This window comes from Podarcis erhardii, assembly GCF_964252035.2.
Source record: "Podarcis erhardii genome assembly, chromosome: 17".
NCBI classification, from domain to species: Eukaryota; Metazoa; Chordata; class Lepidosauria; order Squamata; family Lacertidae; genus Podarcis; species Podarcis erhardii.
Window position 1 is genome coordinate 9,712,382 of NC_138515.1, and position 14,825 is coordinate 9,727,206.

The window sequence follows — 14,825 nt, forward strand, 5'->3', positions numbered from 1 at the left end:
AGCACCAGCATGGTCTAACCTGGGGACGGATTTATGGGCTTATATCAGCTTCCTGTTTCAGGTGTACAGAGATTTTTACTCCAAGTAAAAACAACACGGGTTAAACCACAGAGCCTAGGGCTTGCAGATCAGAAGGTCGGTGGTTCGAATCCCTGCGAGGGGGTGAGCTCCCGTTGCTCGGTCCCTGCTCCTGCCAACCTAGCAGTTCAAAAGCACACCAGTGCGAGGACTTCCGGGTTGGCGCCATCGCCGAATGGCGGACTCCCTCCGAGCTCCGGAGGGAGCCTGCTCGGTAGGGGCTGGGTCCTGCCGCGCCGGCGACGCGGGGACCCTCAAAAACCATGGGCGCTAGAACCCATGGACATGGTGACTCGGCTGGCACCTTTTGAGCCCCCCCCGACCCGCGAAGGAGCCTTTTTAAAGGCTGCGGAACGGGTGACAGGGGGGTGTGTGCTTTGAGTCCTCCGCTTCCCCTGCCGAGCGAAGCCGCATGCCATTCGACGGAGAGCGCTGACTTCTTCCATTGGAAATTCGGACTTAAAAGTATAACCCGTGAGTAATCGGAACTTGGACTAAAAAAGGCGAGAAATTTTTTAAATAATTCGGAACGAGCGGGGGAGGTATAAAAAGGAAGTCAGCCCCCCCCCTGTTGTAGAGGAGCTAAAGTAAAGGACTTAACATCTAAGATTGAGTGCAACCTTATTTTGATAAAGTTATGAAATTTCGCGATGGAAAATTATAAGATTGAGCTGGAGGAGAAAAGTGGAATTTATTTAAAAAGCAACCCCCCCCCCCGGAACCTGGGAGCGTCTGAGCGAGAGCGCCGGGAGAAGACAAGGAGAGGTTTTGACAGCTGTCAAAGAGCTGTCAAAGCAGAAGAACAATAATGAGAACTATGTTACGAGGACTTTGCCGGTTATATTTGTTACAATTTGGATACAAAATGTTTAAAACAAGGAATAATAAAGTTACTTTGACTGGTGGACGTGATCTGGAAGGGCACTGAGTTATTATAATCCACCTAGAGGAGCCGAGGGATATTACAAGTTGTTGACATCGAATTTGACAGAACCTTTTATCTCCTGGGAAACTGCAGAAATGGAACATTATTTTGACTACAGAGGTTTACACACTAAAGTAGACAATAGACTTATCTATTGAAAATGGAAGGGACTTGGCATTATGTTTCGTTCCTGAATAACAGAGCCTCTGCAGCGGAACTTAGAAGCTTTTGGAATTAGAACATTTGTGCAGGAAAACAGGAAAAGAAAGAGGAGAGAGACTAACAAGAACATCAAAAATAATAAGAATTGGATAAAGTTGGAAGTGGGAGCATTTGGGAAATCCAGATTTGAAAGGTTTAAGAAATAAAATTGGAGTTTTACTCCCAAGTATATAAAAATCTGGATGGAAAAAATGGGCCTTTTTGAGATAGACTCCTTCCAAGATTGGACATTTAAAATTAAAGAAGACTGGTAAAGGACTATGGCTTAAATAAATGTGGGAACTCCAGGAAGACATTAGATGTTGATTAATACGGGAAACGCAACCAGGAAAAGAGGGAGGGATTTGGAATCCAAAGGCTGTAAAATCAAAATCATATTTTATCTTATTATATTTAATCTTTTATGTATATTAAAGAGGGGAACGCGCGGAAGGGAATAGGTCGATCTTAGGAGATGGGAAAATATTTTTAAATAGGGCTAATGATAACAAGGTTAAAATTTGGGATAATAAATTGCTGAATTTATTTGTAAGAATTGGAATACAAGAGGGGGAGGGGAGGGGAAGTCCTGGAAAGATGTTATGGAAAATAAGATTTTAAATTTGGATGTTTTTTTTTTATATTATTGGAAATTCTTAATAAATATTATTTAAAAAACAAAAACAAAAACAAAAGCACACCAGTGCAAGTAGATAAATAGGTACCGCTGTGGCGGGAAGGTAAACGGTGTTTCTGTGTGCTCTGGTTTCCATCCCAGTGCTCCGTTGCACCAGAGGCAGTTTAGTCATGCTGGCCACATGACCCAGAAAGCTGTCTGTGGACAAACTCTGGCTCCCTTGGCCTGAAAGTGAGATGAGTGCCGCAACCCCCATAGTTGCCTTTGACTGGACTTAACCATCCTGGGGTCCTTGACCTTGACCTTTTACCTTTTTACCATGAATATCTGTCATGGCTTTAGCAGCATGTTCAAGAAGCTTCATACACAGGGCACCAGAGGAATCCCTGAGCTAGCTTGTGCAATATGGCCAGACCAAGCCAGGGCCATTAAGAAACAGATCAGGACCATTGAGAGCCATTGGGAATGCAAGAGAACTGCCCCTCTCTTGCCCTGAGGTGTGAACAGAGACTGGGGGTTTGGAAGGTTGCTAGGGTAACTGGGTGTGAGGTGACAGGAAAAGAGAGTTTTTAGCGGGGTGTTCTGGGAAGAAGAGTGGGATCCATTTTGGGGAGGCTGGCTTGGGGAGATGTCTTGGACTCCATGGCTGCACTGCTGTGGACAACAAGCCCCTCTTGAAGTGACCATACTGTAAGATCTGGTCTCCTTCCATGCAGACGAAAAGTGGAAGTAGGTGGATAAACCATATTTCTTAAAGCTATGAGAGTCTTTGAAAACGTCTCAATTCTCCAAAGGAACACAGGCCCTGGAAGCCCCTGGAAGTTTGCTACTGCTCAGCAGAGAGGAGGAACCAAACTTTTGTAACAGTATGATGCTGTTATCATAATTCACAGTGCTCTTACCTTCAGGGCATTGTTGAAGAGCCTCCCCACACTTTCAAAGCAGCCGCTGGGAAGTTGGTGCTTCCCCAGCCAGCCTACAGCCTCCTGAATGTGCTTCTCATCAACAGAGATATAGGCATTTGCATGGCCCAAGGCCTTAACCACAAAAGCTGTCAGCCTGCAGAGCAAGGATGGGGGCGGAGCGAGGGAGAAAGCGGAGGAGGAGAATCAGCTCCAGTCTCAGACCCACTCAAGGCAACAGCCACACCTTTGCCCAACTGGCACCAGCTCAGCTTACTCACCAGGTATTGCCTTCAGCATCGCTCTTCCCAAAAGCACTGTAGGAGCCATCGTCATGTTTGTAGAGGAGCTCACGTTGGTACCCTACAGAAAACAGGGAAGAATCAGTACTATCAGTTTGGGAATATGCAATTTAATGAGGCTGGTTTGCTGGATGCAGTGAGTAGTAGTGGTAGTAATAATAATATTTCTACCGCGCCCATTTTGCTGGGTTTCCCCAGCCACTCTAGGCAGCTCCCAACAGAATATTAAAAACACAATAAAACATCAAATATTAAAAACTTCCCTAAACAGGACTGCCTACAGACACCTTCTAAAAGTCAGATAAAGTGGTACCTTGGTATTCAAATGGCTTGGCTCCTGAATGAATCGGCTCCTGAACGTCGCAAACCTGGAAGTGAGTGTTCCGGTTTGCAAATGTTTTCTGGAAGCTGAATGTCCGACGCAGCTTCCGATTGAGTGAAAGAAGCTCCTTCAGCCAATCGGAAGCCATGCCTTGGCTTTTGAACCGTTTTGGTAGACTCCTGGAACAGATTAAGTTTGAGAACCAAGGTACCACTGCAGTTGTTTATTTCCTTGACATCTGATGGGAGGGCATTCCACAGGGCGGGCGCCACTACCGAGAAGGCCCTCTGCCTGGTTCCCTGTAACCTCACTTCTCGCATTGAGGGAACTGCCAGAAGGCACACTAAACAAGGACAGGCACATAGGCCAGCACTGTAAATGCTACACCACAGTGGCTATCATTTGTATCCTATCATTGCAATTAACAGCTGGTGTACATGGGGCTTGTTCTAGAAAAATAGCACCGCTATTCCATCCCTTTGCTATCTGCACAGTCCATGCCAGCCCTCTCCTCATTTTTGTGACAGAGAAATGCTCTACTCACCACTCTTCATGTATTCTATTGCCTTCTCTTTGATCTCAGGAGTCACTTGGTTCGTTTTCTCCAGGTATTGGAGGACAAAGATGTTGGGAACAAATTTTACCATGTTCTGCTCACCACAGCCAAAGGGCATTTGAAGTAGCTGGTCTATGTTTTCTAGCGCAGCACCCATAATGTCTCCTGGATGTTGACAAAACGATGGAAGAAAACATTGTGAGCACTTTCCCCAAACTCCTACAGAGAATCTAGGAAAAAATCTCCTCTCTGCTAGCAACCTGCGACCTAAAATTCAGAGAACTATGTCCAGTAAAATCTGCTTGGATAAGCCCAGCATCTGCACGGCCAGACTTGTCAAGAAGTCCCCATGCATCCAAGGCCTTGTCAGGCATCAACATGGGCATCTGATCTGGAGTATCCTTTAAAGCATGTTTTTGCCTTGGAAGTTGTGTGGGGGACATTACTTTTGTTTAACGTGCATGTGGAGACAACAGGCTCTCATCCAACACTATGCACTTTTATTTAAACATGTGGAGATTATGATCAAGACCCCGGGATTCCTGATTGTGCTGGCTCTCCTCTGACACTAAATGAATGTGCACAGGACAGAGCCACCCCCAGGCTGCCTCTCTCTCTTATCCATCTTTGTTCTGCATGGTTTGAATATCGGTAATGGACTCTCATCTCTCATGTGGCCAGAGATGGGGCAGGAATGTGGGGGCAAATTTCCTCACCAATGCAGGAGACGGTAGCTCGGCCAGAGCCCTCCACAACAGCTCCAGGCAGCTTTAGAGAAACCTCATCATGAACTGGGTCCCCTGAAAGGAGATGAAGAACAGGAATTAATGCAGTTGAATACACTAACCACGTGGTGATAATCTGCAATTGGACTTGCACACAGCGAAGATGGGACTAGGAGCTTGCTAGCTCAGTGAGTCTGTTTTCAGCCACTGTGTTCTCTCAGCTGTCGTTCCGCCCCCTCTCCATCCCACCCCTACTCCCCTTGGCAAGCAGAGAGACAGAGTGTGTGTCTTGGGTCTCTTTTGCATCCCGCTACTGCCCTAGGGGAGAGACACGTATCCAGCTCAATGACAAGCAGAGCAACACTTCGTCTTCTCTCCAACTTGCGTTCTCTGGGGCCCCATCACAAGCCAAGCTGCCCTGAGCAAGAGATGCAGCCTAAGCACACCTGAAGAGCAGAGGAAGGCATTGTGGGTCTCTTCTTCAAGGACGCCTTCTGGCTGTGGGAGGAAAAGAGAATGGGATGGTGAGTGGGGCTGCTCTCTCAGGGGAATAATCTCCTTCTACTTTCTCTGCCTTTCCCCTGCTCTGTGTAAGAGTTCTTGCAATTGCCAGGCCTTCCAACTGATCACAGCCCCTGGCTGACATCGCCTTAGACCTGGAAACAGGGAGGCGCTGCAAAAATCCAAAGGCCCTCTCCTGCCCAGCACCCAATGAATACAATTTTCCCCTCAAAAAAACCTGTTTAGGGGAGAACCAGAGTTCTGAATCAGTTGCTGACACTTGATAGCTGTGAGCCAAAGTTGGACATCAGGGGCTAGAGGCCACATAGACACTGACCTTGACCCGCAGGGATTTGACCACTGTGTCTGACCGGCCTCGCGGAGGTGTGGTGGAGATCTTATTGCCACACAGCTCATGTGTCTCCTCTGCCTCGGCGGTGATTGAGAGATTGACATGCCCTAGAGAAAGGCAAAATTGGCATAGACCCATGATGAGTGCCAGGAGCTCAGGGAGGGGAAGAGGCTGCTTGGGGGCCAGAGCCCCAGTCCAGCCCCACATCCGCCAACATGCCCACCATGCCTTCAGTCTGGAGACAGATGTAAGGGACAGAGGTCGGAGCATAGAGGGTTCTTGAATGGAGATGGACCCCCAACCTCTCCTTTGTAGCCCAGTCCCCAAATCTGCCCTGATGCACAGCTGCCATTAGCAGAAATTGGGGACGGACGCCATCTTGGATGGGGAGGAAACAAACCCGTAGCACATGCAACAGGGGGCACTGTTATTACTTTCCATATTCCACTTAATCCCCGGTTGGCTTCCAAACAGAAGAATCCGTTGGTTCTGCCAAGTGTCCTCAGAAGACAAGGTCTTTGGGGAAGAAAGAGAGGGACCCTTGGCAGCCTCAACCCCACAAGTCTCCTCCCACCCACTCAGGCGCCTCAACCTCACCCAGCTGAGTCGCCGTCACGTTCCAGGAGAAGGTGTGGGCCTCCTCAGCACAGAGGCAGGTGCTGAACTGGCAGGCTGGGCATGGCTTCACATCCACCTCCTGCGACTCCAGCAGCTTCACTCTCACCTGGGAGATGCAGCAAAATGACCCTCGTGAAGCAGGCAGCGCAGTGAGTCCAAAGTAAGGGGCAAACATTCAGAGAAGAAGCACAGGAGGTGGCCCTATGCTAGGAGTGAGATCCAGACCCCCATGCCTAGGGTGCCCCTCATTGGGAAGCTGAGTAGGGCGTAGACTGCGCCCAGTAAGACCTCAGTGAGTGGGGTCTCCTCGTGCTTTTGGGGCACCATATTAGCATCTGTGAGGAATGCCACCCCAGATCAGACTGGTGAGATTTATTCACTCAACAAAGTTTATAGGAAGACCTCTAAGCCATTTGCAAAAACCCTCAGGATTATGAGTGGGTGGCTTGGCTTCCTCACACAAACCCCTCATGGCTGTTGCTCTGTGAGCCCTTCATGAAGCTCTTCAGCTGGTGGCCTGGATTGCGGCTGTGGGGAAGAGGAAGGGGGCAGCAGATGGGCATCCCTAGGCCTTGGCAGCAGATCAGACTGGGTGGCTTTCTGGCCTCTTTTGGTCTCTTGCAGCAATAAGGCTGTGTTGCATATGGGGCTGTGCTCACACCACACCTTTAAAGCACACTCAGGGGTTGCTGTGGGAGGAAAACTGCAGGTTCCCAGGACTGGGGGGCGAGGAGGGAATGTGCTCTATGGACCTCTTCTGCCATGAAGGGGATGGGGCTGCCTTGTGCTTCCTGTTGTCCACACTTCCAAAGTGGAGCTTCTGCTTCTTTACCCACAGCAAGAAATGCAAGCTGTCCCCTCAACACTGAACGCAGAGTGGTGGGGGGAGGAGGGAAAAGTACTGACCTGTCCCTTGGGAGAGACAGGTGAGTGCAGGGGTAGGAAGGGCAAGGCCCTGGTGAAGTCCAGCCCCCCAGCCTCCATCTCTATCTTGTGGGGTTCCCTCCTCCTCTTTCTTTCTGGATACACATATAAGGGAAGCTTGTTTGCTTGTTCTCAATGGACACTAACCTGGATACATTCCTTCATGTAATTGAAGACAGTGGACTTTAGCAGCAAGGTCTCCCCACGGATCACAGAATATGGCAGGCTCATATCCACAAAAAACGGCTGGAAGACCCGGAACTTGGCTTGCCGGGCGAGTCCGAAGCCGATGTCGGCCACACAGAAGGCATCAGCGTTCCACTCCGTGATCGTGTCCGGAGCCGTGACCGGGTAAGTTGCTTTCCCCTCCTCGCTGAAGAACAGGAAGAGAGGTCACTCCCTCAGTGACAAGAAAATTGAGTCATTCACTGCTAAGGCAAAACCGATATCACCAGAATATAAGTTTGTTTGGTCAGAGGAGCAAACCTCCGAGTATGAGTTTAACCAAGCCTCTAGTTCTGTGCTAGGTCTCATTTAGAATAGAGGAATTTGGAGATGGCAGTATAAGAATTTATACTCTCTGCCATTGGTGTTTATGAAAATGTTGTGGGCCTCAACAAAAGAGAAACCTTCTTCAGGATATATTACAGAGAGGTCTGCGCTCCCGCTGTTGGTAAAGGGACCCCTGACCATTAGGTCCAGTCGTGACCGACTCTGGGGTTGCAGCGCTCATCTCGCTTTATTGGCCGAGGGAGCCGGCGTACAGCTTCCAGGTCATGTGGGCAGCATGACTAAGCCACTTCTGGCGAACCAGAGCAGTGCACAGAAACACCGTTTACCTTCCCACCGGAGTGATAACTATTTATCTACTTGCACTTTGACGTGCTTTCAAACTGCTAGGTTGGCAGGACCTGGGACCAAGGAACGGGAGCTCACCCCATCACAGGGATTCAAACCGCCGACCTGATCAGCAAGTCCGAGGCTCTGTGGTTAACCCACAGCGCCACCCACGTCCCCCCCACTGTTGGTACAAACTTGCAATCAGTGGGAAGAACAGAACAGTTGCCTATTTATGTGGAATTTTCCACTTTACTAGAGTTCCCCCCTCGCCCCCTGTGCTCCCATAGAGCAAGTATATACTGCATGATACTGAGCAGTATAAAGACACCATCCAAGCCGAACAAAATTACAAATGCACACCTCTGGTTCGTAAGTGATATAAGCATAAACTTCTGGCACTGGGCAGGTTTTCAGAGAAACATTAGAAAGATGCATTTTTGAAATTATTATATAAAACGCCAATGTACAATACAAAATACAGCCTTCAGATAATGCCAGCTGAGTGGAAGAAGAAGAAGAGCAAAATGTCAAATCGGAGCAAACATCAAGCCTCAGAAAACCCAAATAGATGTTTGTTGCACTTCAACTTTAAAGACCGAGTTTTTGGTGGAAAAAGCTCCAGAGCAACAAAACCAAACAATAGCAAAGGCTTGCACAAGGAGCTTTAGATTGTGGGTTTGTGCCTGGGAAGCATGGAGCAAAAGGTGAGGGCTAAATGAGTGATGGCCAAGCAAGATACTTCCTGTTCCCACATGGCATTTGGTTCCCTCCCCAGCAGAGTTTTACTTACTTGACAGGGACCAGAGCCCAAACCCAAGTCTCTGGAAAGTACGTCCTGGGTTTGGCTTCCTCTGCTTTCCCGGGGACCGAAGAAAAAGCCTCAGGCACTGCTTCACTCCTGGAAGCAACATTAGGCGCACCCGGTGCAATGCCACCTACTCCTACTCCTTTGCAGAAATCAAAGAAGCAGAAATCAAAGACGGTCAAGCAGGAGAGAACTGGGAATGGAAATCCACCCCATCCTTGAATCTGAAGGTAATATAATAGGGCAATCATTTCCCATGATAAATATTTGCAAATTCCTCCCATAATTATTTCTGTTCACAGATTTGGCATGCTTGCGCTTCTGCAATGCTTCAAAAACCTATACAGCTCTTTAAAAGCATGATCTGTCTCTAGCCAAGGGTTCAATAAAAGGAAAGGTAGATAAAAAGGATGAGTCTTGTTATATCCCACCCTGCCAAAGGGAGGCTCCAGTTGAGAAACTGTCAAATTATGATTGTGATTCTCACCTAAGCCATAGCGAACAGGTGCCATTTCTGGCAATCTACAGGACACTGGCTTCTTAATTTTGGTGTTGGTTATAACTTTCATATTTAATTGCTGTAAAAATCAAAGAGAAAAGTGAGTGGTGGCAGATGAGAGCAACATGAAATGAAAGAAAAATTATATGAGGCAACGTCATTTGAATCTCTGGCAGGGAAATCATTGCAAAATGCTCTGCGTTCCAATAATGGATGTGTACAAGGTTTGACCCACAATTCCACAAAAACAATTTGAGACTCACACGCTGCATATTACGTTGTGTTACAACATTGATCTCTGCTCAGGTGTCAATCAAGGGAAATAGAGGAGGAGATGAGGTTTATCTGAAAGCTCATTTGGCTCTCATCAAGATCAGCTAGGCAATATTTTTGGCCCTGTTGGCTTCATATCTTTGCCTCAAGGAAAACGATTTCTCTGAAGACTCTGAAATTGACATTTTTAGGTCACTACTTTATATTCCCACGTTACAAGAATGCACACATAGACCACAAAACAAAAGCCTCTTTTAAGATTACAAAATGTAGCTTCAGATTTATAGGCACACACGGGCACACATTTCACAGAAACACACTGGTGTGTTATGCTTCCCACTTCATGTGCATTGTATCATGTCCCCCCCCCCCCTTGTTCTTTGTGGAACACTATATATATATATATATATATATATATATGGCCTATAGACCAGGCAAGCTGCCTCTCAAATTCATAAAATCCAACAGGAAAGGCAGTTGAAAAATTAAAATATCCAATTCTATCCTGCGAACATACAAACCAACAAAATAGCTCATCTAGCTCTAAAACAGCCATCACCACAACTGCCACCACTGATAATCCAGATTAGCTTCCCAAATTCATGATTAAAAGGGTCATTAAGGCCCATTAAAAATGAGCAATGAGCCTTAATGCTTGCCTGATCTCACTTAGAAACATATTCCATAATTGTGGAGCCACTTCTGAAAAGGCCCTGTTGTGTGTGTCCATCAGCCTAATTATTTGCACAGACTGGCAACTCAAGAAATCTCCAAATAGGATCTTAAGGTCTGGGCAGATTGAAACAGGGTGCAGGCAGTCCTTAAGAGAACCTGGTCCTCCATCATTAATGGGTTTTAAGGTCATAACCAGGACTTTGAACTTGGCCTGGAAATGCCTTAGTGCAGGGGTCAGCAACCTTTTTCAGCCGTGGGCCGGTCCACCATCCCTCAGACCATGTGGTGGGCCTGACTACATTTTTTTTTTTGGGGGGGGGGAAATGAACGAATCCCTATGCCCCACAAATAACCCAGAGATGCATTTTAAATAAAAGCACACATTCTGCTCATGTAAAAACACCAGGCAGGACTCACAAATAACCCAGAGATACATTTTAAATAAAAGGACACATTCTACTCATGTAAAAATTCATGTAAAAACACGCTGATCCGTGGGCCGGATTGAGAAGGCGATTGGGCCGCATCCGGCTCACGGGCCTTAGGTTGCCTACCCCTGGCTTAGTGGCACAATATTCAGCCACTCAGCCTTAACTAGTAGTCAGGCCGTTGCATTCTGCCATAGTTGAGGTTTCTAAACCATCTTCAAAATAAGAGTGCACTGCACTTGTCTAGCCTGGAAGTCACTAGTGCATGGACAACAATTGTAAATTTGGTGCTCTCCAAATAGGGTTACAGCTAGCATAACAGATGACGCTGGTAATAAGGCATCCCTGGCCAACACCATCATATAAGCTTTCCCAAGTAGCACCAACAGCACTTTAGTCTCGTCAAGATTAAGTTCCAATTGTTTACACTTTTCCAACCTTGTACAGTCTCCAAACACAGATTCATAATTTCAACAGCCCTCCTGGGACAAGCAGGTGGAAACTGGGTTCCATCAACATATTAATGAGACTTCAGCCCAAACCTCCAAATGACTTCTCATGTGGATACTGATAAGCTTGGGCAATAGAACAGAACCCCAAGAAATCCCATTGGAATGGAAATCCCCCAACGCCATTTTCTGAGACCAATTCTCCAAGAAGAACTGGAGCTGCTGTAGACTGGACAAGTGGTCCAGAAGGATACCATGGTTGATAGTACTGAAAGCTGCTGAAAGATCCAAGAGAAGCAGAAAAAGTCCTTTTCAGTTCCAAAACTGAGTCTGAAGCCAGACTGGAAATAAGTCTTCAGGAGGACTTCTGAGGTCCACATCCCTGCCCAGGTCTGGCAGAGTTCACTAGCCAAGAAGGGCAAGGATCAGCTGGTAGGCTTCATCCCTTCAAGGAAGCTATCAACATTCTCAGCATGCACAAGCAGAAAGCATGACAAACAACATGCTTTCAAGCAACATGACAAGATGATGCACTAGCCTCAACCATCTCCGTCTCTGTTACAATTATATGGCATCCAAATTATATGACATACCTGCAAAATGCAAGCTTTAGAGAGTTCCTGACTCACTAAGTTCTCTTTGCTCCTCAGTTGTTGCTGCGCTGAGCTTATCTATAGATTGGTTTAGTGTGGCATCTGAATCTGGGCTCATAGTTTAACAGTCCCAGAAAAACCATGAGCTGTAAATCACAAGACAAACCTTGGAAGCTCCTCCTTATTTAATGATCCTGGGAACCATCAGAACGTATGCCATTGACAACCCAAAACAAAGGAGGTTTCAGAGAAGACTGGATTAGGAACAGATGGTACTCACTTTGAACAGGCTGTAGGCATCAGCCTGGGTTTGGAACCAGGGGGCCATAATGGACCGTTTTGTCTTTGGACCCTCAGAAGGTAGACAAGGATATGGCTCAAAGTCTTCCAGATCAAAGTAAAACCCTCTGGAGCCAATCAGACTAGACTCAATATGTTGATACACCTGAAAGCAGAGATTTCTGGATTGAGTTTGAGCTGACCAGTTAACAAGTCTCACAGTTGATATGAACATTTTTTATCCCAAAATGCATAACCTTGAATTTCATTCCATCTTACTCCAGGTCACGCCCATTTAATTTCATTCTTGGGATTAAGATGTGGTATCTGCTGTGCTTATATTCATTCTGGTACCCCATTAACTACAGATGACCTTATCTCCGCAAAATTGTATTTGAGTTGACAAGTGTTCTTCCTGTACTATAATGTAGCCTGCCTCCTTTTTTAGGTCAATGGTAGAGGAGGAATAATACTGGAATTAATAATCGTAGAATTATTATTATTATTTTTAAAATGTAATTTTTATTAAATTTCTGTTTTACAATTTAAAAAACTCATTTAAACAATCTTAAAATATTAATGACTTCCCTTCTTCTCTTTCTATTGATCATTTTGCATATCATAAATCCCTGCATATTTTACAAAAACTAAACCATTTAGTATTCCATTGTTGCATCCATCAAAACTTATCAGGCCTTATCAGAGGCACTAATAGTGGAATTGATTGAGCCTAAGTGGGAAGGATGAGCTGTCTTACTTCCTCTGGGGTCAGTGTTGCATTTCCCTTCAGTGCAACACTTTTGTCCACAGCACGGAGGGAGCACAGTGCACCAGGGGCGGCTTCGATTTGCAGGTTGACCTTTGCTCCTGGAAGTTCCTCTGTCTCAGAGAATCCCAGAGTCACCTGTGGTTGGAGACAGATTTTCAGATGGAAAACCTGAACTGAAAAGCAATAATTTAGAACATCAAAGAGAGAAAAGATGCAGAGGGAAGACTACTATTTTTCTCCTCTCATTCACTCAGTTTTTATATAGAATCTAGATCAGCCTGATGCCCTCCTTCCAGATGTTTTGACTATGGCAGACCAACACGGCTACCTATCTGTAACTCCTTCCAGATGTTTTTGACTACAGCTCACATCAGCCCCAGGCATTTGGAGGGCAGCAGGTTGCACTGACTGATCTAGATGATGTTTACTGTGAACACTGCATTCCTTTGCATTTATGTTTCCCCACTATTTTTACTTTTTTTACTTTTACTTAAAAAAAAAAATCACCATAATTACAGTGCTATTTATTCAGGTGTGAAACACACTATTATTTCAGAGGGGTGATCTGTAACGTTGCTGGTGATTATGTGTTACCCTACGTCTTCAACTCCAGTGAAACCCAGCCTAACCACGGTCAACAGCATTACAGTCGTATCTTGGAAGTCAAATAGAATCCATTCCGGAAGTCTGTTCGATTTCCAAAACGTTCAAAAACCAAAGTGTGGCTTCTAATTGGCTGCAGGAAGCTCCTGCAGCCAATCGGAAGCCAAAGAAGCCCCACTGGATGTTCGGCTTCCAAAAATAGTTTGCCAACTGGAATAGTCACTTTTGGGTTTGCGACGTTCGGGTGCCAAAACGTTCAAGAACTAAGCTGTTCGAAAACCAAGGTATGGCTGTACTTAATTTAGGAAGTGTGTGTGTGTGTGTGTGTGTGTGTGTGTGTGTGTGTCTGTGAAGTTAATATTTACAGAAATCCAGAGATTGTAAGTTTTACCATGTCTGGGAACCGAAGTGCGGAACAATCCTTGTTCATTTTGTCAGTGCTTAAAATACAGTGGTAGCTCGGGTTACATACGCTTCAGGTTACAGACTCCGCTAACCCAGAAATAGTGCTTCAGGTTAAGAACTTTGCTTCAGGATGAGAACAGAAATTGTGCTCTGGCGGCGCGGCAGCAGTGGGAGGCCCCATTAGCTAAAGTGGTGCTTCAGGTTAAGAACAGTTTCAGGTTAAGTACGGACCTCTGGAATGAATTAAGTACTTAACCTGAGGTACCACTGTACATAAAGCAATGCTTCAGTGTACTGCAGGATTGTCCCACATACATTGCTTGCTTTATTTTTAAACACTGTATCTCACAGAACTCTGTGCATTTCCTACTTGGAATCCACGTTGCAACACCACCCCAGTGTATTCCTTTCCTTCTTTCTTACAGTGGCAAAGCAGTAGCTGGATGCTCAGAGAATGAGCTAACAATAGAGGCAGAGCAACAGAAGTGGCCAATTGTTGGCCAGAATGGAGCAGGTCAAGGATAGGAGTGGAAGAGAAGAAGAAGAGAAGAGTTTGGATTTGATATCCTGCTTTATGACTACCCGAAGGCATCTCAAAGCAGCTCACATTCTCCTTTCACTTCCTCCCCCCCAACAAACACTATGTGAGGTGAGTGGGGCTGAGAGACTTCAGAGAAGTGTGACTAGCCCAAGGTCACCCAGCAGCAGCATGTGGAGGAGCGGAGACGCGAACCCCGTTCACCAGATTACGAGTTTACCGCTCTTAACCACTACACCACACTGGAGTGGACTGGAGAGAAGGTGGCGGCAGCTGAGTTTGCGGCTCCTGGGACTCTCCTGCTCTTTCCCCCATCTTACGCTGCTCTCTCCAGCCACAGCGATGGACAATGCTCAGGTCACGCTGAGCAGGACTAGCAAAGCACTACAGTATAGCGATGCCCCCCATGCTACACCACTGTACGTCACACACTATTTTAATGCTTGCCTGTGTGTGTGTGTGTGTGTGTGTGTGTGTGTGTGTGATTTAAACCATCCTAGTGAGAAAGCAAAATGGGTGCAAATATGGAGAGTGATGGCTCTATCATAGAACTTTCAGCCCATCTGCCTTGAGCCACACATATGCATAATATATATATATATAAATTAAAAATTGTCCAGTGGCAC

The 14,825-nt window shown here is 46.2% G+C and overlaps 1 protein-coding gene across 3 annotated transcripts in view; it reads right to left on the reverse strand.

The window, feature by feature from the left end:
• LOC309332070 (alpha-2-macroglobulin-like protein 1) overlaps positions 1-14,825 on the reverse strand; it is a 124,766-nt gene that overhangs the window by 80,097 nt on the left and 29,844 nt on the right. For 2 of the 3 annotated variants that reach the window (XM_081844791.1, XM_081844790.1), the window contains exons 16-27: positions 12,642-12,788; positions 11,886-12,050; positions 9,176-9,266; positions 8,674-8,830; positions 7,191-7,416; positions 6,099-6,225; positions 5,487-5,608; positions 5,095-5,146; positions 4,640-4,723; positions 3,912-4,088; positions 3,025-3,106; positions 2,744-2,900 (exon numbers count right to left, since the gene is read on the reverse strand). In XM_081844791.1, the coding sequence (XP_081700917.1) occupies positions 2,744-2,900; positions 3,025-3,106; positions 3,912-4,088; positions 4,640-4,723; positions 5,095-5,146; positions 5,487-5,608; positions 6,099-6,225; positions 7,191-7,416; positions 8,674-8,830; positions 9,176-9,266; positions 11,886-12,050; positions 12,642-12,788 (1,587 nt within the window). The remainder of the gene's footprint in view (positions 1-2,743; positions 2,901-3,024; positions 3,107-3,911; positions 4,089-4,639; positions 4,724-5,094; positions 5,147-5,486; positions 5,609-6,098; positions 6,226-7,190; positions 7,417-8,673; positions 8,831-9,175; positions 9,267-11,885; positions 12,051-12,641; positions 12,789-14,825) is intronic. The other variant, XM_081844792.1, reaches the window with a different exon arrangement.